At 33.7% G+C, this 22,976-nt stretch overlaps 1 protein-coding gene across 1 annotated transcript; it reads right to left on the bottom strand.

Moving 5' to 3' along the window:
* Positions 1-8,266: 8,266 nt before the first annotated feature.
* Positions 8,267-14,169, bottom strand: LOC137405286 (uncharacterized). Its single transcript, XM_068091514.1, has 5 exons — positions 14,086-14,169; positions 12,953-12,986; positions 9,500-9,739; positions 8,685-9,368; positions 8,267-8,643 (listed from the first exon to the last, which is right to left on the bottom strand). Exons 1-5 carry the CDS (start codon positions 14,167-14,169, stop codon positions 8,267-8,269), a joined length of 1,419 nt encoding a protein of 472 aa, XP_067947615.1.
* Between the last annotated feature and the right edge of the window lie 8,807 nt (positions 14,170-22,976).

Here is a 22,976-nt window from a genome sequence, read left to right as displayed (position 1 = left end):
ATCTATTACTTTGTTAAATGTAATCACTATATATTTTTAGGTGCTACGTTATGAATGTTTAGTATAAACCGTAAGAAAACTTGAAACTAATTTTTAAAATTTATGGAAAAGTATCATACCTATTCTTGGTCTAATATTGTTGAATATCTGTAAGGAAGTTGTATGATAAGTTGGCTAGTTTTGCCTAATGATAAACTGTCAGCAGCTACTCCAACTCAGCAGTCAAGTTTCAAGCACCTGTCAATCAATAAATATTGTTAACTCTAACTTGTCAAAACAACTGCTGCAATATATTTGAGAAAAATGACTGTTTATAGTTGTTTTTTTAAATACTATTAAATTATTTCCAAACTTCTTATGCAACTATTATTTTGAAATTGTTTTGTTAGCTCATGTTTATTTTTCTATACATTATTTTTAAGGTTATCGTTTGGCAAATTGTTAGTCAAGCCATCTGCGTCTTGAAAAGGGTATGTCTGAATGCTGTAATTGGCAATTTTCTGCTTCTTCTGGTCTACTCCTAGCAACCATGTAGAAAGCAGGCTGGGAGTGGCTGACTTATCCTCCTCTCTAGCTGAATTACGTTAATTAGGCTAGACTTAAAGGTTGACTTGCAACAAAATTCACATTACAGTTATTTGATATCAAAAGATTCACCATGTCTTACTTTGCTGTGTTGTAGGTGCAAAATATGTGGAAATGTGATTACAAGCTCTTAAAAGCCCAAAAACGAAAAGTTAATCACAGCCATCACAAAACCGCCGTAGATTAGAATCTCTTTCCAAAACGGCTCAAATGGGACATAGTTGTACAAAATGGCTTCTTTCACGCAGCCTCATTCATCGAAATATTTTCACAAATATACTTCATGCATTCAATAAAACCATGTCTATTGTTCTTACGCGTCTATTTTATCGTCATTGTAATGCTGTCACTTTCAGCACTGATATCTCAAAACCTATCGTAAAAATTCATTTAATCTTTTAACCTTAGCTTGAAGGAGTACCTATCATTGTCTAATAAAAATGACGAGCCTGTTGGTCACCTGTGATAATAGAAAAATGCCGCAGAAGTTATTCGCAAAGTATGGGTCCCATGATCAGATTACGACTAGAACATTAGACCAAGCCGAAACAAAACTGTAAAGTAGTGAGCATCTATCTTTGATACGGGGTCTTCAGTAAAACCCGAAGTGTTTGTCATAAACTAGTGATACGAGAAGTTTTATATTGAGCCTTTTGTTGGCCTTTCAATTCACATGAGAACATCACGTGACAAAACAATAACCAAATGTAATGACTACGTCAGAGAAATAAACTGATTCCTATCTACGGCAGTTTCGTGATGGCTGCGATCCACTGTTCATTTTTGAGCTTTTAAAAGCTTGTAATCACATTTCCACATATTTTGCACTTACAACACAGCAGAGTAAGACATGGTGAATCTTTTGATAGCAAATAACTGCAATGTGAATTTTGTTGCAAGTCAACCTTTAAGCTTTTCTAGAGCCTTGAAGAAAAAGTGGATGGCCACAACAAGTTTCTGCTTTTTATTCCTATCTTTGGCTTTGCGGTCCAGTGTCCTAAGTTCACTATGGCACTCCTGGTTCAGTCGATTGACTAGTTTGTTTGGTAGCGAGGTTGCATATTGTCACGGTTTTTGTGCAACCAGTAGTCGGCCCTATAACTTTTGTTACCCTTAGGAATTTTTGTGGTTTATGTACTTTTCCCTTAGGTAGCCCCGTTGACGGTGGCTCTTCCTTCCCCAGCTCAAGTGCAGTAGAATCTTAGTTGGGGGCTAACTCCTCAGAGGCACTCCTCTCAGTTTTGCAGCTGCTGAACCGGCATCATCAGCTGCTGCTAGAAAGCTCATCACAAAGACAAGTATATAAGATAACAGAATGTGCAGGAAAATTAGAGCTCTAATGCCAAATGTTTTGCTTTATAAGTTAACTTTTGAAGTCGCACTTTCCGCTACTATCCTATGTATATCTATAATTGTTATTATCTATCAAACAAAAAGTCATCAATCAGAGAAAAAGTAAATCAATTTTAAACATTTTTAGTTGCAGCTTTTCCTAAGTATAAATCTGAGTGAGGGCAAGTTTAACGGTAAATCTATTAACCTTTTTATTATTTGAAAAATCTCATCAATTAAAAACTGTTTTCAACACCCTCTGGTGCAAACTCAGTTAGCTATGGCTTTTTATTTATCTGTTAGAAAGTTTTACATTTTAGATTATTGTTTTGTTGAAGTTTTTTAATATGATTCTAACTGTAGGTAACTACAAAATATTCAAAGATTGATATAAATCAAACTTTGAGCCTCAAAAGTTTTTTAATGCAAGACCTGAACTAACCGAGTTGGTTATACAGAACCCATTATTGACCCCAAATGTTTATATGCCAAATTTACAGTTCTTAGTCACTATTGTATACTACAAATGATTCATATACTTTTTATACAAATAGTAGCTAAATAAATATATTATTATAGTTGGGGCATTAATATGATTTTAATTGTAAAAGTTAGCAACTCATCTAACCACATACTATTGTAAGAGAAGATAGCAGTTCATAATTACAACTAACTTGCTGTTCTACACTCAATGCAAACATTTGATATAACTCCCACAATTAAAAACATCACTGTCAGTTTTTTGTACTTTTTAAACTTGTAATCTAACAGATTAATACATTAGGTAAAACTCTATTAGCTGTATTGGTTTGACGGATTTTATAAAGCTCAAAACCTCGGGTGCACTAACTAACAAAGTTGTTTGTTTGTTTGCTTTATTTAATCAATAATATATGAATGTATACAAAAGAAATAAAAACTAGACATCGAGCATTTAGAGAAAGGTGATGATGAGGCTATGTGCGCGATATCAAAAGCTAATATTTAGCACAGACCTAAGTGGCAGATTGCAGGCAAAAATTAATTAAACATTGTATAGTTAAAAAAGTTACCTCAAAAGCCATGCCCTTACGCTCCTCTTAATTCTTAGTGAGTATTGTATACTGCAAATATAAATTGTACTTTTAAACTTTAAAGCTGTGGAGTTTCAGCAAAATTTCTCAGCACCTTTTTGATGGAGGAAAATGTTAGCATCTTATTAAAAAAAAAATGCAATGACCTTGCTGACTTTCATTGTTGTTAAAAGTATATCTTTGTGTTAAGCTAATTTTACCTATGGGATGAAGTTAGAGTTAGCTTGATGGAGCTAATCATAGCTTTACAATGAATTTTAGCGCAAGTGCTTTCTCTTCATTTCATTTGTGAATTTATTAACGTAATTTTATACTTTTAACAACATGTTTATTTTACAAGTAATTATATATTTTGAAGTGAATATTTTTACCAAACAATAGCATATAGCTAACATTGCCCTACTCCTTTTTAGAATCAGTTATTTTGCATTTTTCTAGCAATATGTCTCTAAATTTTGGTATAGATTAATTAAATTTTAAACTATACCAAAATTAAACTTAATATTCGAAATATACTGAAAAATAACATGCTTATTTGCGGTCTTGTAATCACAATTTTTATAGAAGCAGAATAATAAAAACAATTTACTATTTAATAATTTGATATAAATGTGTCAGCTGCTGCTCCAACTTTACAACAACCTCTCAAGCACCTGTCAAGCACCTGTCAATCTATCAACTTTTTTAACTTCTACCTGTCAACTAGGCAGTTGCTACAATATCTTGGTGCAAATAGGCTATCAAAAGTCATCTCCTGATATACCCTTCAAACCTTCTCAAGCTTCTTCAGCAGCTGTTATTGTTACATTGCAGTGCTTGGTCATTTTGTTTGTCATTGATGCACTACAATGCTGTGTATTAGTGACTATCCCTTGGCTCACACTAGCGAATGTCTTTAAAAACTTCAAAATGTGCCGTGTTCAAGTTTTTGGTTTTTTTACAAATACAAAAAATTGGAGCTGTTTAGTTCTATTAATTTTTTAAAGTGTTGCGACTGTGTGACAGCCATTGCTTTTAGAAGAATAGCTAATACTATTTAACAGATTGTATTATTACAAAAAAAGCTTTTCTATGACGTAAACAACGCTAAACAAAGTAAACCAACCTCAGACAAATACCGTAAAACTTCTATTTAGATGACACGGGGCTCTATTTTTTAACCCTTGCCCTATAGTGGCATTGTATTAGAGGTGACATTCAAATAAAAAATGGCGTTGTATTTTTTTGACTAGCTAGTCAGAATTTTGGAAAGGTAAATTTTCCCTTTTTAAGGGCAAAAATATGCTAATGTCGCTTATATTTTGCACTTTACTTTGGACGGAGGGAAATTAATGCTGCCGGCTTCAGCAACTTTGCTGAACCATTTTTCATATTTGTTGAAATATCTGAAGATTGCTCTTAGCAAGCATGAAACTATTAGTAATGAAATATTTTATCAGAAGTTATACTCTGTTTTACTAATTTTAACTTGCTCTGATTTATCATTGATTTTATCCTCTGCTCAAATTTTACGCTTTCATTTAGCGACCGTTCTTAGAATTTTATAGAAGCAAAAGTAAGTCTTTAGATAACCATTTTGGTTTTTATTTATTCTAAACTTGAAAATAGTGAGCTGTAATAAAAAATTAATCAAGTTCAAGATTAGGTTCATTCATAAAATAAAACATTTCAAGAAAAAATATGTTGAAAAACTAACATGCGTTTTTCAGATCTATTATCTCTACGCGATTGATTGAGTTTATTTTTGTTTTATCGTTTGCTAATTTCCTTTACAATGGTCAGAATTTTATCAGGGTACAATTGTAAAACTTCGACAAAAAAATTGTAACTGCAGCTAATTTGCCTCAATACTTGGGCGTTGCTTCAAGTTTGTTTAGAGACTTTATTATAGAAAAATTATGTTGATTTTGGATATTGTTTCATCTTTTATTTTTACAGAAACTAAAAGAAACCTAAAGTTTTTTATTCAAACATTAAAAGATTGTCTGCTGTTACCAATTTCCTTTTTTAATTAGGCTAACAGAAAAGGTGGAATCCACATCTCCCTAGTGACCAAAGCAAAGAGTTCAACGTATGTTCACAACGAATTCTTCAGACAAGCCGTCAGCAAAAAATGAAACCATGAGAGTGTTCTGTGAAGGTGAACACCCCGTTGCTTACACTATCCCAGCCATACTGCTCAGTAGAGTTAGTTTACTCGCAAATATTCTGCACTTCTACCTCCTATCTACTACCAAATCACTACGCAAAGAAAACAAGCGAACATACTTTCTACTTCTTATTCACCTGACCCTTGCTGATATTCTTGCCAGCATCGGCTACATAGGCAACTATAGTCCACGAGCAACAAACTTCTCTCAGCGCCGACAACACATCAAAGATGTTATCACACAAGTGATAGCGACAACTGCGCAATTCGGTCGGTATAACCTGCTGGCACTAGCTAGTTTTGACAGGTACTACGCAGTCTGAAAACCCTTTGAGTATAGCGAGAGTGACATCTTTAAAAACATTGGACGAAAATTGGTGCTTAGCTGGTTTTTAATTGGAGTAATTGCAACCGTTATGACCATAACTTTATCGGATTTATCATGTGTAATGCATGGCATCGTTCTCCATGATACTCCTACTATCACTGGTGTTATACTTGTAGCTTTTTCACTTGTAAGTGCTGTAATACTGCTAGCACTGACAACATTTTGGCTTAGCGCTGTTTACCGATAAATTAAAAAAATGAAAGAAAGAAGTTTACAAGAGGAGGATAATATATTAATTAAAAACTCTCACTATGTAATTGGAACTATTATTATGTTCTGCTCTTCAGTTTGTCCTTTTTTTGCTGCAGGGCCCTTGTATTTGTCTGTTGCTAATAATCATCAAGAATTTGTACTGTATGTTCTCATGCAGTTTGGTTCAAGCTTTCAAATGTTGTATGGTATCGGAAACATTGTATTGTATGGGATCATCAACCCTGAATATGTCCAGAAAGCTAAATCTACATTCAAGGTTATTTGTGGGCAGAAAGTGGATCCTGAAGAGTAGGCAGTTTACAATTAGTTATCTGATGTTATGAGAGACAATAAGCCTATTATACTTATGGTACAAATGTATGGTTATTACATTTAGGTGTTTAAAACGTTTCATTTTAGATAGATTTCAGTAAATAAAATGGTAGTTTCATGTTTAGCAGGTAAAATTCATTTCAAAAAATATAAAAATTTGAAGCTGTTTTCATTAATTTTTAGAGATATTACTGCAAAAAATGAAAGTTTAACAACTCGAATTGTAAGTATTTTATGTAATCTTTATAAACAACATGAAAAGTCTGCTTAAAAACACTCATAAACAAAAGTTTTGTGTTGAGAGTTTGTTTCAGTTTTAGTTAATTTTTATTCTTACCATAAATTCAGGCATTGTGATAATTACGATGGCTTTTGTTATTATTTGTCATTTCAAATTTTTTCTTGTTTATAGATATTTTTATATTGTACTAAAATGCTAAATTTTTGTTTGTATCTGTAGGTCACAATTTGCCTTATGAATGGTTTTTTGATTCAGACAACATTTTATTTGCTGATATGTTTTCATAAAACAAAGGTTTTTCCAAAAGTAGAACAAAACCGATAAAAATATGTGTTATACTTATATTTGTATCATGTTGTTTTGTGTTTATTAGGTCTTAAATAAAAACTATATTATGGCAAATGTACTGCATCTAATATAGTTATTTATTTTTACTGGATCACATTATCTGTTACGAGTTTACTTATGCCATTTCAGTTCAATAAAAATATTGGTGTATACCATATGAATGGCAGTTGACATCTACTTGGCAAGTTTTATGGTACAAAACCACAAACTAAAGTTTATATCTAGAAGTGTAGGTCTAATGTTTTATGCCTCTAAAAAATTAAAATACTATTAAAAATATTTTAGTGCTATGCACAAATTGATTGCAAGCCAAACTATATTTTAATAAAGACCTATAACTAAAAATATCTAATTGGTATATGCTAAAATCAAAATGGATAGGCAACTCCTTTATTTGATTGTTGAGGAAATCACAAAGTATTACAATGGAATGATACATAGATCATAAATAGAGGCATTTGCTTTTATGGGCTTTGAATGGAGTCTCCATAATCAATGGATATTTTATGTTAATAATAACAAAATGACATGCATAGACATACTTGTACATTAGGAGTCTGATGAAATGAAGTGTTACAATGGAGTGATATAAAGCTGGTAGAAATATATGTAATATATATGGTTACTCTTCCAATAAAAGGTTTCAGCAGGTGCCATAACTCAGTAAGTAAATGTCAATAACCTTACAAGATGCTAACAGTTGTGGTGTTTATCTAATAAAACTGCTGCTAAATTTTAATGAGTGCATGGCCAATTAAAAAGCCAATTATCCATATCTATATTTATATTATTTACATAAATGTAGTTTGAGCAATACTGAAAGCAAATGTAAACTGTTGAGATTAGTTTTGCTATTTGGTGTAAAAATGGTTATTTTCTTACACACAGAAGCGCACGTGCAAGTGCATATCCCCGCGCATGTGCATGTTCACACTGACGCGGGCACACACACACAAATGCAAGCACACCCACCCCAGACGTGCACATAAGCATAACATGCATACACACACATACATGCGGACAAACGCACACACACATGCACACACACACAAACATACATACACACATGTAAACATGTGCACACTCACATGCACACACGCACACACACACACATACACATAAACACGCACACACAAGAACGTGCAAACACAAACACAAACGCACACACAAACACACACACAAACACACACACACAAACACACACAAACACACACATACACACACGCACACACACGCACACACACATCCACAAGCCTGAACATGAACACACATGCATGCATGCTGTTATAATGTGAAGTTTTCTCAAGGTGGTTTTATTGTATGAATGTTGACAAGGATAATTCAAGACGACTGCTTAGCTAAGCTGCTTGATCAGTACTGATGAGTCATAAAGATAACACCAGCTGGACCACCCATAACTTTGCTTCAAGGTCACACATACTTAGTGCACATATAACCTGCTCCTTTTTGGGAGGATAGTAAAACAAAACTTAAAATGTTATTGAATACAAAAGCATAAAAATAGAAAATATTTATAATAGAGTTTGGAGCTGAGTTAATTAAAATGTATGCCGGTGGATGCTGCTTACTAAGCAAGGTTAGTGTTACATGCTCAATTTTTAAAATTATTTTTTTGGCTGGGGGTACCTCACTGGTGGTTTGGATATGCGACCTGACCTAGTGGTGTGAGTTTGCGCAGATGGAAGTGACTGATAAATACTACTGGGCTGGTGGGTGGGGTGTGAAGACTGTGAGGTACCTGATGAGGTTAAAAGCTGTGTGGCCTCTGACCTTGTGTCATTGTGGTCTACACCTTGTGCCGGTCTATGTTCCACAGCAATGAAATTTCGCATGGTTTTATTTTCTAAATGCGAAGATTGCAGGGTTGTTGGGGCCTCCTTGTATGGTCTCAAGAATTTTATGTTCCTTCTAAAAACTCTACCCTTGCCGATATCCACATAAAAGCTTCTGGGTGCCTCTGCTCTCCGGATGATCACACCATCTACCCAATGCCGATGGCCTAGTCGCACCAAACGCTCATACCTACACACATCTCAATAGGCTGCCTAGCAAGACTTGTGTTGAACATATCTTGAGACTGGCGCTCTCTGAAAGCTTTCTCAATGAGGTTAAGATCTACTTTCTGAAGTTTGAGCTGTTGAGGCATGAACTGAAGATGGTTTCTCAGATTTATTGACTGTAATAGAACTAAAGGTGATGGTAATTTACTCCCCAGTGGTGTAGATCGAAGGGAGGCTAAGACATCAAACAATGTTTGATTTGACTCATGGGCCTTTTTTAGGCTGCTCTTTATAGTTTGATTCATCCTTTCAGCAAGGCCGTTAGAACGAGAATAATACGTACTAGATGTGATGTGCTGTATCTCAAGTTCTTTTAGAAACTGTTCAAATTCAAATGATGTAAAATACAAAGCATTATCAGTAACTAGGATCTCAGGTCTACCAAAGTCAAGGAACTGCCTACGCAGTATCTCGACAATGTTACTTGATTTTGCACTCTTCAGCTCGCAGCAGGTAGGCAATTTGGAATATCTGTCTACTGTGACTAGATACTCCTTGCCAGCTAAGTGAAAAACATCTATGCTTACTGATTGCATTAGATACTGCGGTATGTCATATGGTTCGTAAGCACATTGTGCATTTGCCCTAACATTCTCCTGGAATGTTGCGCAACTCAACATCACATCCTGTATCTGCCACTGATAACCTGGCCAGTACACAGAATTTTTGGCTTTCTCTATGCACTTACTAAACCCTAAATGTCCTATATGAATAATATCTATTACCTGCTTAGCATAGACACAGGGATGACTATTTGACTGTTTTTAAGTATCAAACCGTTGTGTGTCGTCAAATCATATCTCGCTGCCCAAAATGGTTTCAGTGGTTCAATGCACTTGCTCCTCTTAGCTGGCCAGCCATTTCGTATGTAGCTGCTAAGGATTTGTAAAGTGCTTTCTGATTGCACTGTGCTAAGGAGCCGGTCTTTGAACGTTAGGTTTCTAAGGACACCGCTTGTGACTGAATGGATTTGTTCTGTATTTAGTGAGCTTAGAGCTTCAGCATCTTCACATAAATCTGCCAAAAAGGCACGCGATAGTGTGTCTGCAAGAACTAGAGTTTCACCTAATTTATGCACAAGTGTGTAATCATATAATTGATTGCGTAGTCTCATTCTCAATAGCCTGGGACTGATATCATTAAGACCCTTATTCATGATTCCTATGAGTGGAAGATGATCCGACTATTCCACTAATCCACTATTGGCTATCAGTTGCTACATGTGTACATGTGTATCGTTGTAAGATGCATTCAGCACATGAAAACACAGTCTACTAAAATCTTTATTCTATGACATATACCTAATGTAAACCTTAGCCTATAGACTCAGTAAATAGCATCAAAGGTATACACAATTTTCCTGAAGCTAGCGATCACAACAGTTTTTAAGCAATGAATTTGAGTTTTTTTTGTCGATGATTAACCTTGATTCATAGTTTTGAGTAAGTTGATGATGTTCTTTAGAACTCTTTTCTAATGGATCAGCCTTAATTTGCAAGGCAAACATTTTTGGCCTACCCACTCTTGAAGTCTGCGAATATATATTTTACAGACAAGTAGACAATTTTAGACATGAAAATGTCATTAAAAGTGGTGATGAAAACAAAAGGGGTGATGGAAATGAAAGTGAAAATGAAAGCGACCTTAATGAGGATGATGGAAAGATTCCAAGGAATAAAGGTGAGAGCAATGCAACTAACCAACATAGTAAGTTAAATACATAATATTGATAGCTTAAGATTCTAAATGTTGTTCTACTCATAAGTATCTAGTTGTGAGAGAACACCTCATTACATATTACCAGATATTTTGAACTTTTTTGTCTTAAAAAGTTATGTTGTATTCTAAAAAATATTCAAATATTGTTATTTGAATTTTAGATGAAATTTTTTGGTTTTATTTCGCTATAGTTAATTTTTTGAGTTTTAAATGTGTGAGCTACTAAATCAACCACAAAAAGCTATTGCAGACATACTTAAAAAAAAATTCTGTGCAAAGATATTTTGTTATGTGTGAAAAGCTCTGGTTCATCAATTTGTAGTTATTCACACAATTAGGTTGCACACAACATATAAGCTACTGTTAAATCTTGGTGAATAACTGTACTTAATGACTGAATATAAAATCATTGGCTAAATGTCAGACAATTTCTGCATTTCACTTAAAGATTTTCAAAGGATAAATGTATTATAAATTGTTTAATATAGGTTCAACTTTCTTGTAGGAAAGTTTATACATCTTCCGGTTTTAACTCAGTGTTGAAATCAGTTATATAATTATTAAGAAATAATCAACAAACATTGGTAGATACTTAACTAATGCTGATGTGGCACATTGTGCACACTTTTACTCATCATTTTTAGTAAGTTTGAATATCAAGTTTTATCATTGGCTAACAAAGTTTTTTTAATAATGAGATTTATATTACATCGTTCAGGCGTGGAATTTACAACTCTTGGCGTTATTGGAGCAATTATGATCCTGATTGATGAAGTGTTTGATACAATTTAGTTAAGAAAAGAAATACAAAGCGAGGTAGGAATTTTTGAGACAAGATAAAGACAATGTCAAAACAAAGATCGCCGGTTCAAAGTAATACTATTTCATCTAATGATCAGGATTATGTCAGCTGATGTGCTGCTCTCCAACTCCATGTACCTAAAATGCCATTATCACCAACTCTTTGATCCTTATAGTTGGTTACTACTATATTTTGTACCATAACTGACTTCTTATGAATCTTGTTTAAAATCAATATCTTATTTTCATTTAGTTTTACATTCTTAGATAAGGTAATAAAATGTTGATGACAAACTTAAAACTAGCTGTAAGAGCTTTCTATGTTACATTGATGTCTATTACTTACAGTGATTCAATTGAGAAACTTAGAACAACTTGTTCATGCTGCTACGCGAGTTTGAAAAAACATTTATAAAAACGCACTTTTTTCTCAGCAAAATAGAACAACTCAAAGTATCTCTAGATAACTGTTAATATCAAAAGACATCAATTTGATGTCATTTGATATATAAAGTTAAAGAACTTTGAGAGTTGTTTATAGTATTTACCATCATCTGCACCAAAGTTAACATTCTGCTGCTGTGAGGATAGATTGTCTTAGTTCTGCAAGTGTGCTAAGGTAGCACTATAGGCAGTACTATGACTTATACAACAGTCTGTGAGACTCAGGGCGCATATTGCAAGTCTGCACAAGATTTCTTTAACTAGTGAGCCTTAACTAATGCTGGAAACAAACCAATAAAATTTTTTTAGCATATAGGCTACACAATTTATTTTGCTAGGTCTTTGATTTAAACTTTTAGATATAATTCAAAGTATGTTTGGAAAAGACTTCAAAAGACCAGAAGTAAAATTGGTAAATATTTTGGCCATGCATAGTATTGTTAAGGCAGCTTTTCTTTGTTTCTATCATAAATCGTAAAACTCAACTTCAAAACAAGTGGCAAAAAACAGACAAGAAGTTCTCACCAACCATAAACAATAGCAGCCTATGAAAAAAAAAGTTTGGCAGAGCAATTGAAACTAGAGGCAACTTACAAAACATGTAGGTTGTAGGATGATAGTAACCAAGATGGTATCTATGTAATAGCAATACTACTTAAAAATAAGGCACAATTACTATACAATTCACACATAGCATTAAGTCATCTCAACAACATCATTTAGAAACCTAAAATGGATGCCAGCTATTACACAGAATACAGAATGTCCATTAGTACAGTGGTAGACCAGGATCATTCTGTAAAGGCGTTTACTTTATCACAACCAGGCACTGGGCATACGTTAGTGCTTATTTTAATAGAGTCTCAGCCTATTTCAATGGAATCTCAGCCTATTTCAATAGAGTCTCAGCCTATTTCAATAGAATCTCGCTAAATGGTAAGTTGCTTAGTAGTACGGATCATACAAGTTTTTGTTCATCGACTGTCAGCTCTGAGTCCTTAAGGCTGTTGGGGGATACTGTAAAACCTGATACCGTAAATTAAATGCCATGTCGCTCTATTTTTAAACCTTTCTCTATTATAGTGGTGGTCCATTGGAGGAGGCTTCAAATAGGTTTTTCAAATAGATTCAAATAGATGTATTTTTCAAATAGCTCGTCAGAATTTTTGGAAGATAAATTTTGCACTTTTACAGGCGAAGCGAATGTCGTCTATATTTTGCCCAATCTTTCCGTTAGAGTGATATTAAACCTTTTGCATGCACTACATCTGTCAACTTCATCCAACTTGCCAAAGATCTCCTAACAAATATACATTGAGAAACTGATAAGTATCTCTACCTGCTGATATATATTGCTTGAAATTCACCTGCGATGATATAGCCTGTGTTCTGCTTTGCAATTTGTTGGAGCTTTTTATAACATTCAAAATTTGAAAATATATTTTTATTTTATATCTATATTTGCAAATGCTGCGTAAAAGCTCATTGCATTCATTAATACGTTTGCTACAGTTTGTAGCCAAAAAAGCTTTTTATGTGCAATAGAAGAGGAGTTACTAGCATCGATCAATTGTAAGATCAAATTATCGCAAGGATGCTATCAAATAATACGGTATTAATCTGCAAATTTTCAAGTTATGTAACAATAATCTATCAAATGCTATGAATATATATTTTTGAATATGTGAAATAAGCGAAATACACTTATATTACTTACAGAAACAGAATATAACACTTTTAAAACAAAAATATTTGCATGGTTTGCTCAGATCGCTGCATTCTGATTGTTACTTTCGATGGAACAAACATCGTCTGGTTGTTGCAGGTTTGTAAGCCAGAAAACACTAAAAAAGACATATTAACACATCGCTGATGAGTTCAACAGAGAACCTCTCTTTAAGAGATGCATCCGTGATGCCATCTACTACCATGAATAATCAGTTTGATGTACTAAATCAGTGTATCAGTTATAATTACTTTTGTTCATGCCAATTTTCTTCATGCTATGATACTGGTTGCAACCAGAAACCAGAAGTAAATGACAAACTTGTTGCTTACCTCTTGTAAATAGTGGTCTGAAAAAGTTCTGGTAAATTTTGGTATACAAACAGCTATATTTTATGACCAACAATTCTCACTAAAAAGCACTTAAAATTATTGATGCCATTACACTGGTACTACTTGCAGTTGATCTTGTGTTTGTGTGATTACTAATACTGGCAAATTGTGACATAGACTATACAGTCTGCAAGTTCTTTCAGTACAAAACTTGTATAACTTGTAAAACATAGTAAAGGTTTGACTTATTATTTGGATTAGTAATCTATTGAAAGTGGTAGCAATGGCGGCGTTTGTACAAGTTAATTCTTGTCTCCAATCTCCCGCCTCCTGTCTCCAACCTCCCGTTTCCAATCACTCGTCTCCTGTCTCCCACTTCTCTCTCTGGTCCTCATGCCCTCATGCCCATCTCTCATCTTTCTCATGTCTCATGCTTCATGTCTTACTGTATGTCTAATGCCTCATGTCTTATTTCTCATGTCTCATGCCTCATGTTGAATGTCTCATGTTTCATGCCTATTGCATCACATCTCATGCATCATGCCTCATGTCTCATGCATCATGTCTCATAACTTATGTTTTATGTCTTATGTCTCATGCCTCATGTCTCATTTCTTATGTCTCATGTCTCAATCGGAAGCATTGTATTGTATGGCATTATCAATCCTGAATATATGCAGAAAACCAAATCTACACTCAAGGCAGTTTGCAGGCAGAAAGTAAATCCTCACGAGTAAGCGGTTTAAAATTAGTTACCTGATGGTCTGAGAAAGAATAAAGCTGTACCTATGGTCCAAATATGTGATTATCACATTTGAGTGTTTAAAAAGTTACATTTTGAATAGGTTTCAGTTAATAAAATAGTAGTCTCATGTTGAGCAAGTAAAATTCAATTCACCAGTTTCTTTCATATCTAAAATGAAAGTACAGCAACAGGAATTAGTTACGATTAATTCTAGTTGATAATTACAATTGTTTTGTTTTTATTTGTCATTTCAAATGTTTTCTTGAATTTTATAAGTATATTTTATCTTGTATTATAGGCTTATGTGCTAGATTTTTGTTATCTTCTGTAGGTCACAATTTACTTTTATATATGGTTTTTTGATTCAGACAACATTTTTTTTGCTTATATGTTTTTACGAAGTAAAAATTTGGCTAACGGTCAAACAAAACATATAAACATATGTAATATACTTTTATTTATATCACGTTGTTTTGTGTTAATTAGGTCTTAAATAAAAAGTATATTGTATAGGTTTTGTGCGACCTTCACTTTCCTCCATTAGTACAAAGCTTGGTGCATGAGTTTATACATATATTTTCTGCTTAGTTCATCTGTTGTACAAAAACGCTCAAGTAACAGGCAATTAACAGGCCCAGAACAGCTCTGATCCCTAATGCAAATGTTCGTGCTTATATAGCTGGTAGGCCCCGCCTCTGTTCTACATGGTTGGGCCGGGTTCAGCTCGATCCGGCTCGGCCTGGACTCGGCTTGGCTCGGCTCTGACTTGGCTTAGCTAAATTCAGGTGGACGCCATCCACCACAATATTATGGCAAATATAATTATTTATTGTTACTAGACGGCATTATCTGATATGTGTTTACTGATGTTGTTTCAGATCAATAAAAATATTGGTGTGCACCACACAGATGGCAATTAGCATCTACATATCAAATTCTGTGGTATATGACCAAACACTAAAGTTTATAGATAGAAGTTTAGGTCTAGGCTTTTATGTCTGAGGAAAACATAAAAATGCTATTAACATTTTTTAGCGCTTCACACAAATAGACTGCACGCCAAACTATACTTCACCAAAGGTTTATAAGAAAACATAACTGAATAGTGAATGAGTAACTCCTTTATTAATTGCAGTGAAAATCACCCATAAATACGCGTATTTGATTTTATGAGCCTTTAAAGAATTTGCAATAATCAATAGATATTTCATGTTAATAACAATAAAACGACATAAACATACATATACATCCGAAGTCTGATGAGACTAAGTGTTACGATGGGATACTATAATGTTGGTAAAAATATATGTAATTTATCTGACTGTTCTTCTAAATACATGTAAAAGGTGTCAGCAGGTACCAGAACTCAAAACTAAATGCCAAGAACCTTTCAAGCTGCTAACCTTGTGGTGTTTGTTTAACAAACCTAGGCATGGACATAGACAATTAAAAGTCAGTTATGCATATTTATATTTATATAAAGGTAGTTTGAACAATACTGAAAGCAAGTGTAAACTGTTGAGATTAGTTTTGCTACTTGGTGTAAAAATTGTTATATTCTGACGTGCACTGATACACTGACACACTGATACATTGATGAGCACACACACTCACTCGCACACATATATGCACACAAAGACACACATGTACATGCAGACACACAGCCGGAGATCTCGCCCACACTCAGGCGCACAAATGCGCACACATGCACAAACACAAACACATATGTACATATGAACACATTCGACTGCATGCGTACATACACAAGCACACACACACAAACACATGTGCATGCTCACACATGCGCATGCGCATGCACACGCACACACACATACACACACGCACACATACACACACACATGCACGCATGCACATACACGTATGTATACATAAAGTATGCTAAGCATAGTAGCTGTCACAAAAGTTTAGTCATATAAAAACCTTCTTCTACATGTAGTTTTAGTATAGTTAACTCTTAGACCCCGGAGTATTTTTTTAATTTAATTAATTCGAAACAACATATGTGCATGTCTCTTCATATATAGATAGAAAAGTAAATTTTGGCAAACTAGCCTTATTTTGTAGTATTGGACAAGAAAAACAAGAGAGCTATTTCAATAGATATGGCAGTACCCAGTATTACGACATAGCTCAAAAAGATAAAGACAATTTGAAGAAGTATCTCTTACTTCAAGAGAGAAACAAAAAGTGCCGACACATAAGAACACATGTATTGCTAGCAGCCATTCGAACATTGTGTACAATAACAAATGCACATCAAATGCGGTGACAAATGACTTGCAATTAGCTTGAAAAGAATGAAAACAATTTTTAGTAAATATGCATATAATTTGCATTAGAACTAAATGTCACATTCCTATTCTTTTGACCTGATTCTCTACTATGTAGAAATAAACAAACATAGATAAGCAAGACTATTGAATTAAAATGCAGCCCATTTTTCTGATTTGCTTGTGTTTTATGATCTACGGAGTCATTTCGATTCGTTATCAGTCAAGATTGATTGTAGGAACTTATGGTAAGTTCAACTAGACATTTTTCTGTGTTTATCGTATAAGTGCAGTTTTAGGGTTCTTTTAAACTCTTAATTAGACGAGAGAAAGGTGAGAGAAAAGTGAGAGAAAGGTAAAAAATAGTGAGAAAAAGGAAAAAAAGAATGGCGAGGAAAGAGAGGGAAAGAACAGATAAAAAAGAAAGAGAAAGGAGAAAAAGAAGAGAAAGGGAGAGAGGGAAAGAGAAGAAAGAGAGAGGAGAAAGAGAGAAGAGAAAGAGAGAGAGAGAAGAAAGGAGAACGAAAGCGAGAGGAATGAAAGAGAGGAGAGAGAAGAGAAAGAGAAAGAAGAAAAAGAGGGAGAGAAGAGCCTATGCTTAGGTATTAGCAATCAGATATTTTCTCTCTCAGGATTAGAAAAAGTAATTTGGATGTTGTTTGGAGCGTTGTTTTGTCTAATAATACAAAATAAATCTTTGGTAATTAGTAAATTTCTGCTTTCACCGTGTATCAACAAACAACTGCAGACCAACTGCCATTTAAATAGCCCATTCAGCAAAAACTTTGTATATTTCTATAGGGCTTCTCAATTTTATGGATAGAAAGAGTCCAGTTACCACATCTAAAGTTAGTATAAATAAAGTAACTCTATGCTTTTGAATAAGTTGAAAAGATTTGATAATTATTAATAATGAACAGTTGAATATTTCAACTCAATATAATAATACTTTTCTAATGCTACTGAATCAGTGACATTTATCGCTGTTTAGAGCACAAATTGACTTCCAGTTTAATCTTGTTCAAACGCTATATTACTTTAGTCATGAGTTTAACTTTTCACTTATCTTGCTATGCAACAACTTGAACAGCTTTGGTAGTAAATCAATGTACTAGAACACTCCAAGGTTCTAACTAGTCTAACAGCATTAGTCTAAAAACATAAAAACTACTAGTAAGTTGAATCAAAGTCAGAAATTAATTTTGAAATTTGTAAACTGCACAGTTTAGTTTAAATTACTCGCTTCATTTGCTGAGTAACACTACTAGGCTAAATTCAAAAATATGTATTATCCAACTCAATTTGTACCTCTATCTTTTTTTGTACTTCGCTCAGAAAAGCAGTGATAATAGTGTATGTGAAACTTTTGCTATAAGGTAAACAACCTGAAAAAGAAATTAAAGATGGCTGCCTTTGTTAACTGCATTTTACTTTCACTGAAAAAACTACATAGTTGCTTTGAACCTAAAGTTGCTTTATCAGAGGAATTCCTTTGTATAATGCCATAATAGCTTTAATTGAGGTATTAATACCCTATTTGTGATGATTTGCATGCAACTTTTAGATAAATAGAATTTGGTAATAGCAACTTGACTTGTGTAATGAACTGATCACAGTTATACGGTGACTTTGTCAGCTGTCTGATTTGCAGATTAAACATTTTCCTTATAAACTACTGTGAAACCTGACCTAGCCTTGTAAGGAAAACATTATATTTTTTCATATTTAGATAATGTTAAAGCTAGATCTTCTTTTGTTGCATGTAAAGCTGGATACAAGGTTGGCCCACATCTAGAACTGAGTTCAAATGTACTCAAAGAAGAACAAACGCTACAGTACTGTTGTCGAGAGGCTACCGATTATGATGGAAATCAGTTTGCCAGAAAAGTTGGAAATCAGACTTTTAGTTAGTCATCCTTATTGACAATCTTATTTGTAACAACATGTCAAATTCTGGTTCTACAAACTTGAAGAGATTAATGAACCTTACCAATGTCAATTGATGATTTGATCAATGAATTATAATATGTTCTTTAACTTTCAAACTGTCTTTTGAAACAGACAAAACTGTCTATTTAATTTTAACTTTGAGCCTTTGATTCAATTTGCCTTTATTCAGTTTTTTAAAACATCCTAAACGAACTGCCAGCATAATTCAAGTTAACCGCTTCTCTTCCTCTAATCATCCAGTAAATCTTAAAAAGGTCCCTTCATGAAATCTAGTCTAAATTAGATAATCTGTGGAAAAACTTACTCGTATTAATACATTACAGCTATCCAACATTCGAGACATAACGAAGAAAGTAGGTATGAATGTCCAGAGGTTGAAGATTCTTTGTGCACAATTCAAAATGGCAGCATTAGCGGTTGGACTAAGGAAGATGCTGGTGAATATAGTTGTGCTGCCTACCCTGACTTCACTATAATCATTTACTGGACCACTTGGAGTGAGTTACTCCTATCAAATGTTTTAAAAAATAGTTTAAACACGGTGATGTTAGCAGAAATTCAGCATTTTGTCATGAAGTATTCTAATGTCTGTTCTTCTACCTGTCGAACTGACCAGAGCTTGGTTTCAGCTTTTTTTGTCAGAAGCTGACATGTTAAACAACTGTAATAGTAAACTAGGTATTGATCTTTATGTAAGCAATCTAATGCAGAAGTTATTTCTTCTTTATTCATATTCTTTTGATGCTGCTCAAAATGCTAAACTATTTTTAACCAATATAGTCTCTGAGAGAAAAATTGATAGGGAGCAGTGATCGTTCAGAGGTTAGTGCGCTGACATACTACCATCAGTAGGTCAGTGATTCAAATCTCAGAAGGAAGTTTTGTGGTGTTAGGAAAGGCCCTCCAGCTAAAAGGAAATCCCTGAATGAATTTACTTTTTTAAGCTAAATGCACGTCATTTGTCACCACATTTGATATGTATTTGTTATTGTACACAATGTCCGAATGACTGCTGGCAATACATATGTTTTTACATGTATGTAGGCACTTTTTGTTTCTCTCTTGAAGTGAGAGATATTTCTCCAATTTGTCTTTATCTTTTTGAGCTATGTCGGAATACTGTGTACTGCCAAATCTATTGAAATAGCCTCTTGTCTTCCTTGTCCACTACTACAAAATAAGGCTAGTTTGCCAAATATTACTTTTTTTATATATATAAATAGCCATGCGCATATGTTGTTTAAAATTAATTAAATTAAAAAAGTAATCTAAGATCTAAGAATTAACTATGAACTAAAACTAAATGCGGAGGTTTTTATATGGCTAAATTATTTGTGACAGCTACTATGCTGAGCATATTTAAAGTATACATACGTGTATGTGCGCGTGCGTGTGTGGCCATCCAGCCAAATCTTATGCGCAAATGGTTTCAATTCTGAACCAGGATACACAATTTGTGGTGACGACCCCTAAATAAGAAACAATGATCGAAAAAAATTTCAATATGCTTTGGACTAGTCTTATCAACAAACTTCAGTGCCTTCCAAGAAACAGCAGTGGTGCAGTAGTTGGTGAGCTGGCAGGAAATCAGTAGGTCTGCATATCAAATCACAGAAGAACCATTGGTGGTGTTTTGACAGGCATCCAACCAAAACCTTTTTGGAGCCAAATTTCTTTGTAGACGGTTACAGTACATTTTGCACCATACTATTTGCAGTGGTGAAAAAAGAAGGTTTTCTGAGATAAGAACCAAGTAACTGGTTTTAAACTAGCTTTTAAATATTTGCTGATATTTTTAGCAATAACAGATTTCATTAAAGTAAGGAGTACAAGTCATTTGGCTATAACTATACAATTGTTTTTTTAATGGTAAATTCAATAGCTAAACCTTTGAACCTTGTGCCTATACATTCATCAGATGCTGTCACATTGGAAGCAAAATTGTTTCAACCTTCAAACAAGACATTATAAAAAAAACGAATTTCATTCACACCGAAGTGATAAAATTTTTGTCCAAATAATTATGGACTTAATGGTGGTTTATTAAGAAATAAATAGTAATTTTTATTATAGTGGTTTTAACTTATTGTGTACCTTGAACCAAGTAGTGCTGCTTGCTTTACTTTTGCAAGCTTTGTAGAAACACTTCTGATTAGTGCATACTGAATTATTTAGCCTATTGTGTGTGTACTTATGCAAAAAATCAGCTTCTACATTTTCTGAAGCTACAACCTTTTGCGCACCGGCCATGTTCTAGAAGATCCATTCTTAGTTAAATATTACTAGTACCCTGATAGTCTAGTGTGCAGTTGAGAGACTGTCATTTGTAATAAGGTGTGTCAATAAAGCACAAATAATAAGTATGCACGCAATCATTCTAAAAGTGTGGAAGGTGAATAGCTGCCTCCTGGCATATTACTACTACCAGCAAATGTTAGGAAGCTGAACAAAGCTGAAAAATGCAGTTTTAAATTCATACTGTGCAACCTTTTATCCCACCCTCCAATTAGGGTGTCCGACAGATGCAAAGGCAGATCTTATGAACATATCTTATTATAGTAAATGTTAAAGCAGCTATTGTAGATACCATTTGTATTCACAATCTCTGAAAAGTTGAACACTTAATGAGCTTGTGTTGTCCTTATGCCATAATAACACCCCAATTTTTTACATTACATTTATAGGACAGATTTTAAACATGTAGGCCTTTCTTTGCTAATTATTAGGAGCAATTTTTATACGTGTTATTAAGTCGGCGATGTTTTAACAGCACAAAAGTTAACTACCTTTCAAGACGAGTAAAAATGTTACTTTCAGACAACTTTAAACCATAACCGTCACAAACAGCTTTTATTGTTTTTTCATAGGTACATGTAAATCAGACTCGCTGATTCTGATTTTGTAACCGAAATAAAGTTTATCCACTAAATTTCAAAGTCATTTTTGTTTTTGAAGACTATTCACAGCGATTCAATATCTAGATCGCAAACAACACTACAAGCCCCGCCCATAAATATATGTGACATAACCTAGTTTTTTAGGGACAGAAGTTGGGGAAGTTTAGTCCAATCCAGAATTATAGAGATGGGTGTCTTAAACCAATTATTTTCTAAATTCAGCCTTCAAAATAATGTCAGTCTTTTCTGAAAGGTAAATATGCTATTCAACATTGTATATTTAAAAATGAGCTCAAAAAAGCGCGATTGTATCGTAAGCTAGCGTTGTTATTGGGTCAATTGTAAGCCAAGTTACGCCACAGAAATAATGATATTTGCTAAATAGCCAACGCTTTCTAAATGAAAAAATAAAACTTTGAAAACAAAATGCAAATTAATCTCGAAACAGTTTGCAATTTTTTGTTGTTGAGGCAATAAATATGAAAAATGGTGTAACCATAGTGATCAACATAGTTGATTTGTTATTTGAAAAACTTCTACTTGGGACGGTGGCAGTTATAGTTAAAGATACACAAATTTTAACTTGTTACTTCTAAAAGCTGCCATTAATTATTTACTGAGTGAAAAGCTAAACAACTCTCCAACTATAAAGACATAGCAGTAAAGTTAGAATAGTATTGACTTATGCATGAAAATTAGCATAAATGGTGTCTTTTGTCTCTCTAGATGTTAGGTTGTATTTAAAAGATGGAAAAAGCCCAAATGAAGTTTCACAAGGAGAATATATTACAATCTTGTGTGAATTAGACACTTATCCAAAAGATATTGACTACAGTAATTCTCTGAGTATAAAATGGTAAGTTAATTGCAAAATATATTGACTTGTAAAACTTCACTTTTGGCTAGTTAGCCATGAAAAAGTAGCAATCTCTTGCAATTTTTTCAAACTAGGAAAAAATCTTGTCAAAATCAATTTTGATCAAAGTTTTAACACTTTTAAATACTGATAGCTAAGTTATAGAATAACTGAAGCATAAACTAATATTAAAAAAGGTTTTCTGTTTTATTTGATTGCGCCAATAGCAAATTAAATCTATAACAAGCTTATCAAAGTTTGTTGTATAAGCAATTACCTAACGGTTAGCTAATACATGTTTTATGTTAGTTATATCTTTTTTTTAGGCAATGTGTGATCCGTATAACAGTTTTCAACATTCTTTTACATACTAGTCTTTATCATCAAATTGATGATACAGGTTGGTATGTAAAGGAATGTTGGGGAATTGGCCAAATTGGTGGACCAATTAAAATACCAAATACTGGAAAATATCATAACCAAATACCAAATA

Source organism: Watersipora subatra, chromosome 9 (genome assembly GCF_963576615.1).
Source record: "Watersipora subatra chromosome 9, tzWatSuba1.1, whole genome shotgun sequence".
NCBI classification, from domain to species: Eukaryota; Metazoa; Bryozoa; class Gymnolaemata; order Cheilostomatida; family Watersiporidae; genus Watersipora; species Watersipora subatra.
The sequence above is the reverse complement of the archived record's forward strand: the minus strand, read 5'-3'. Positions and strand labels throughout refer to the sequence as shown.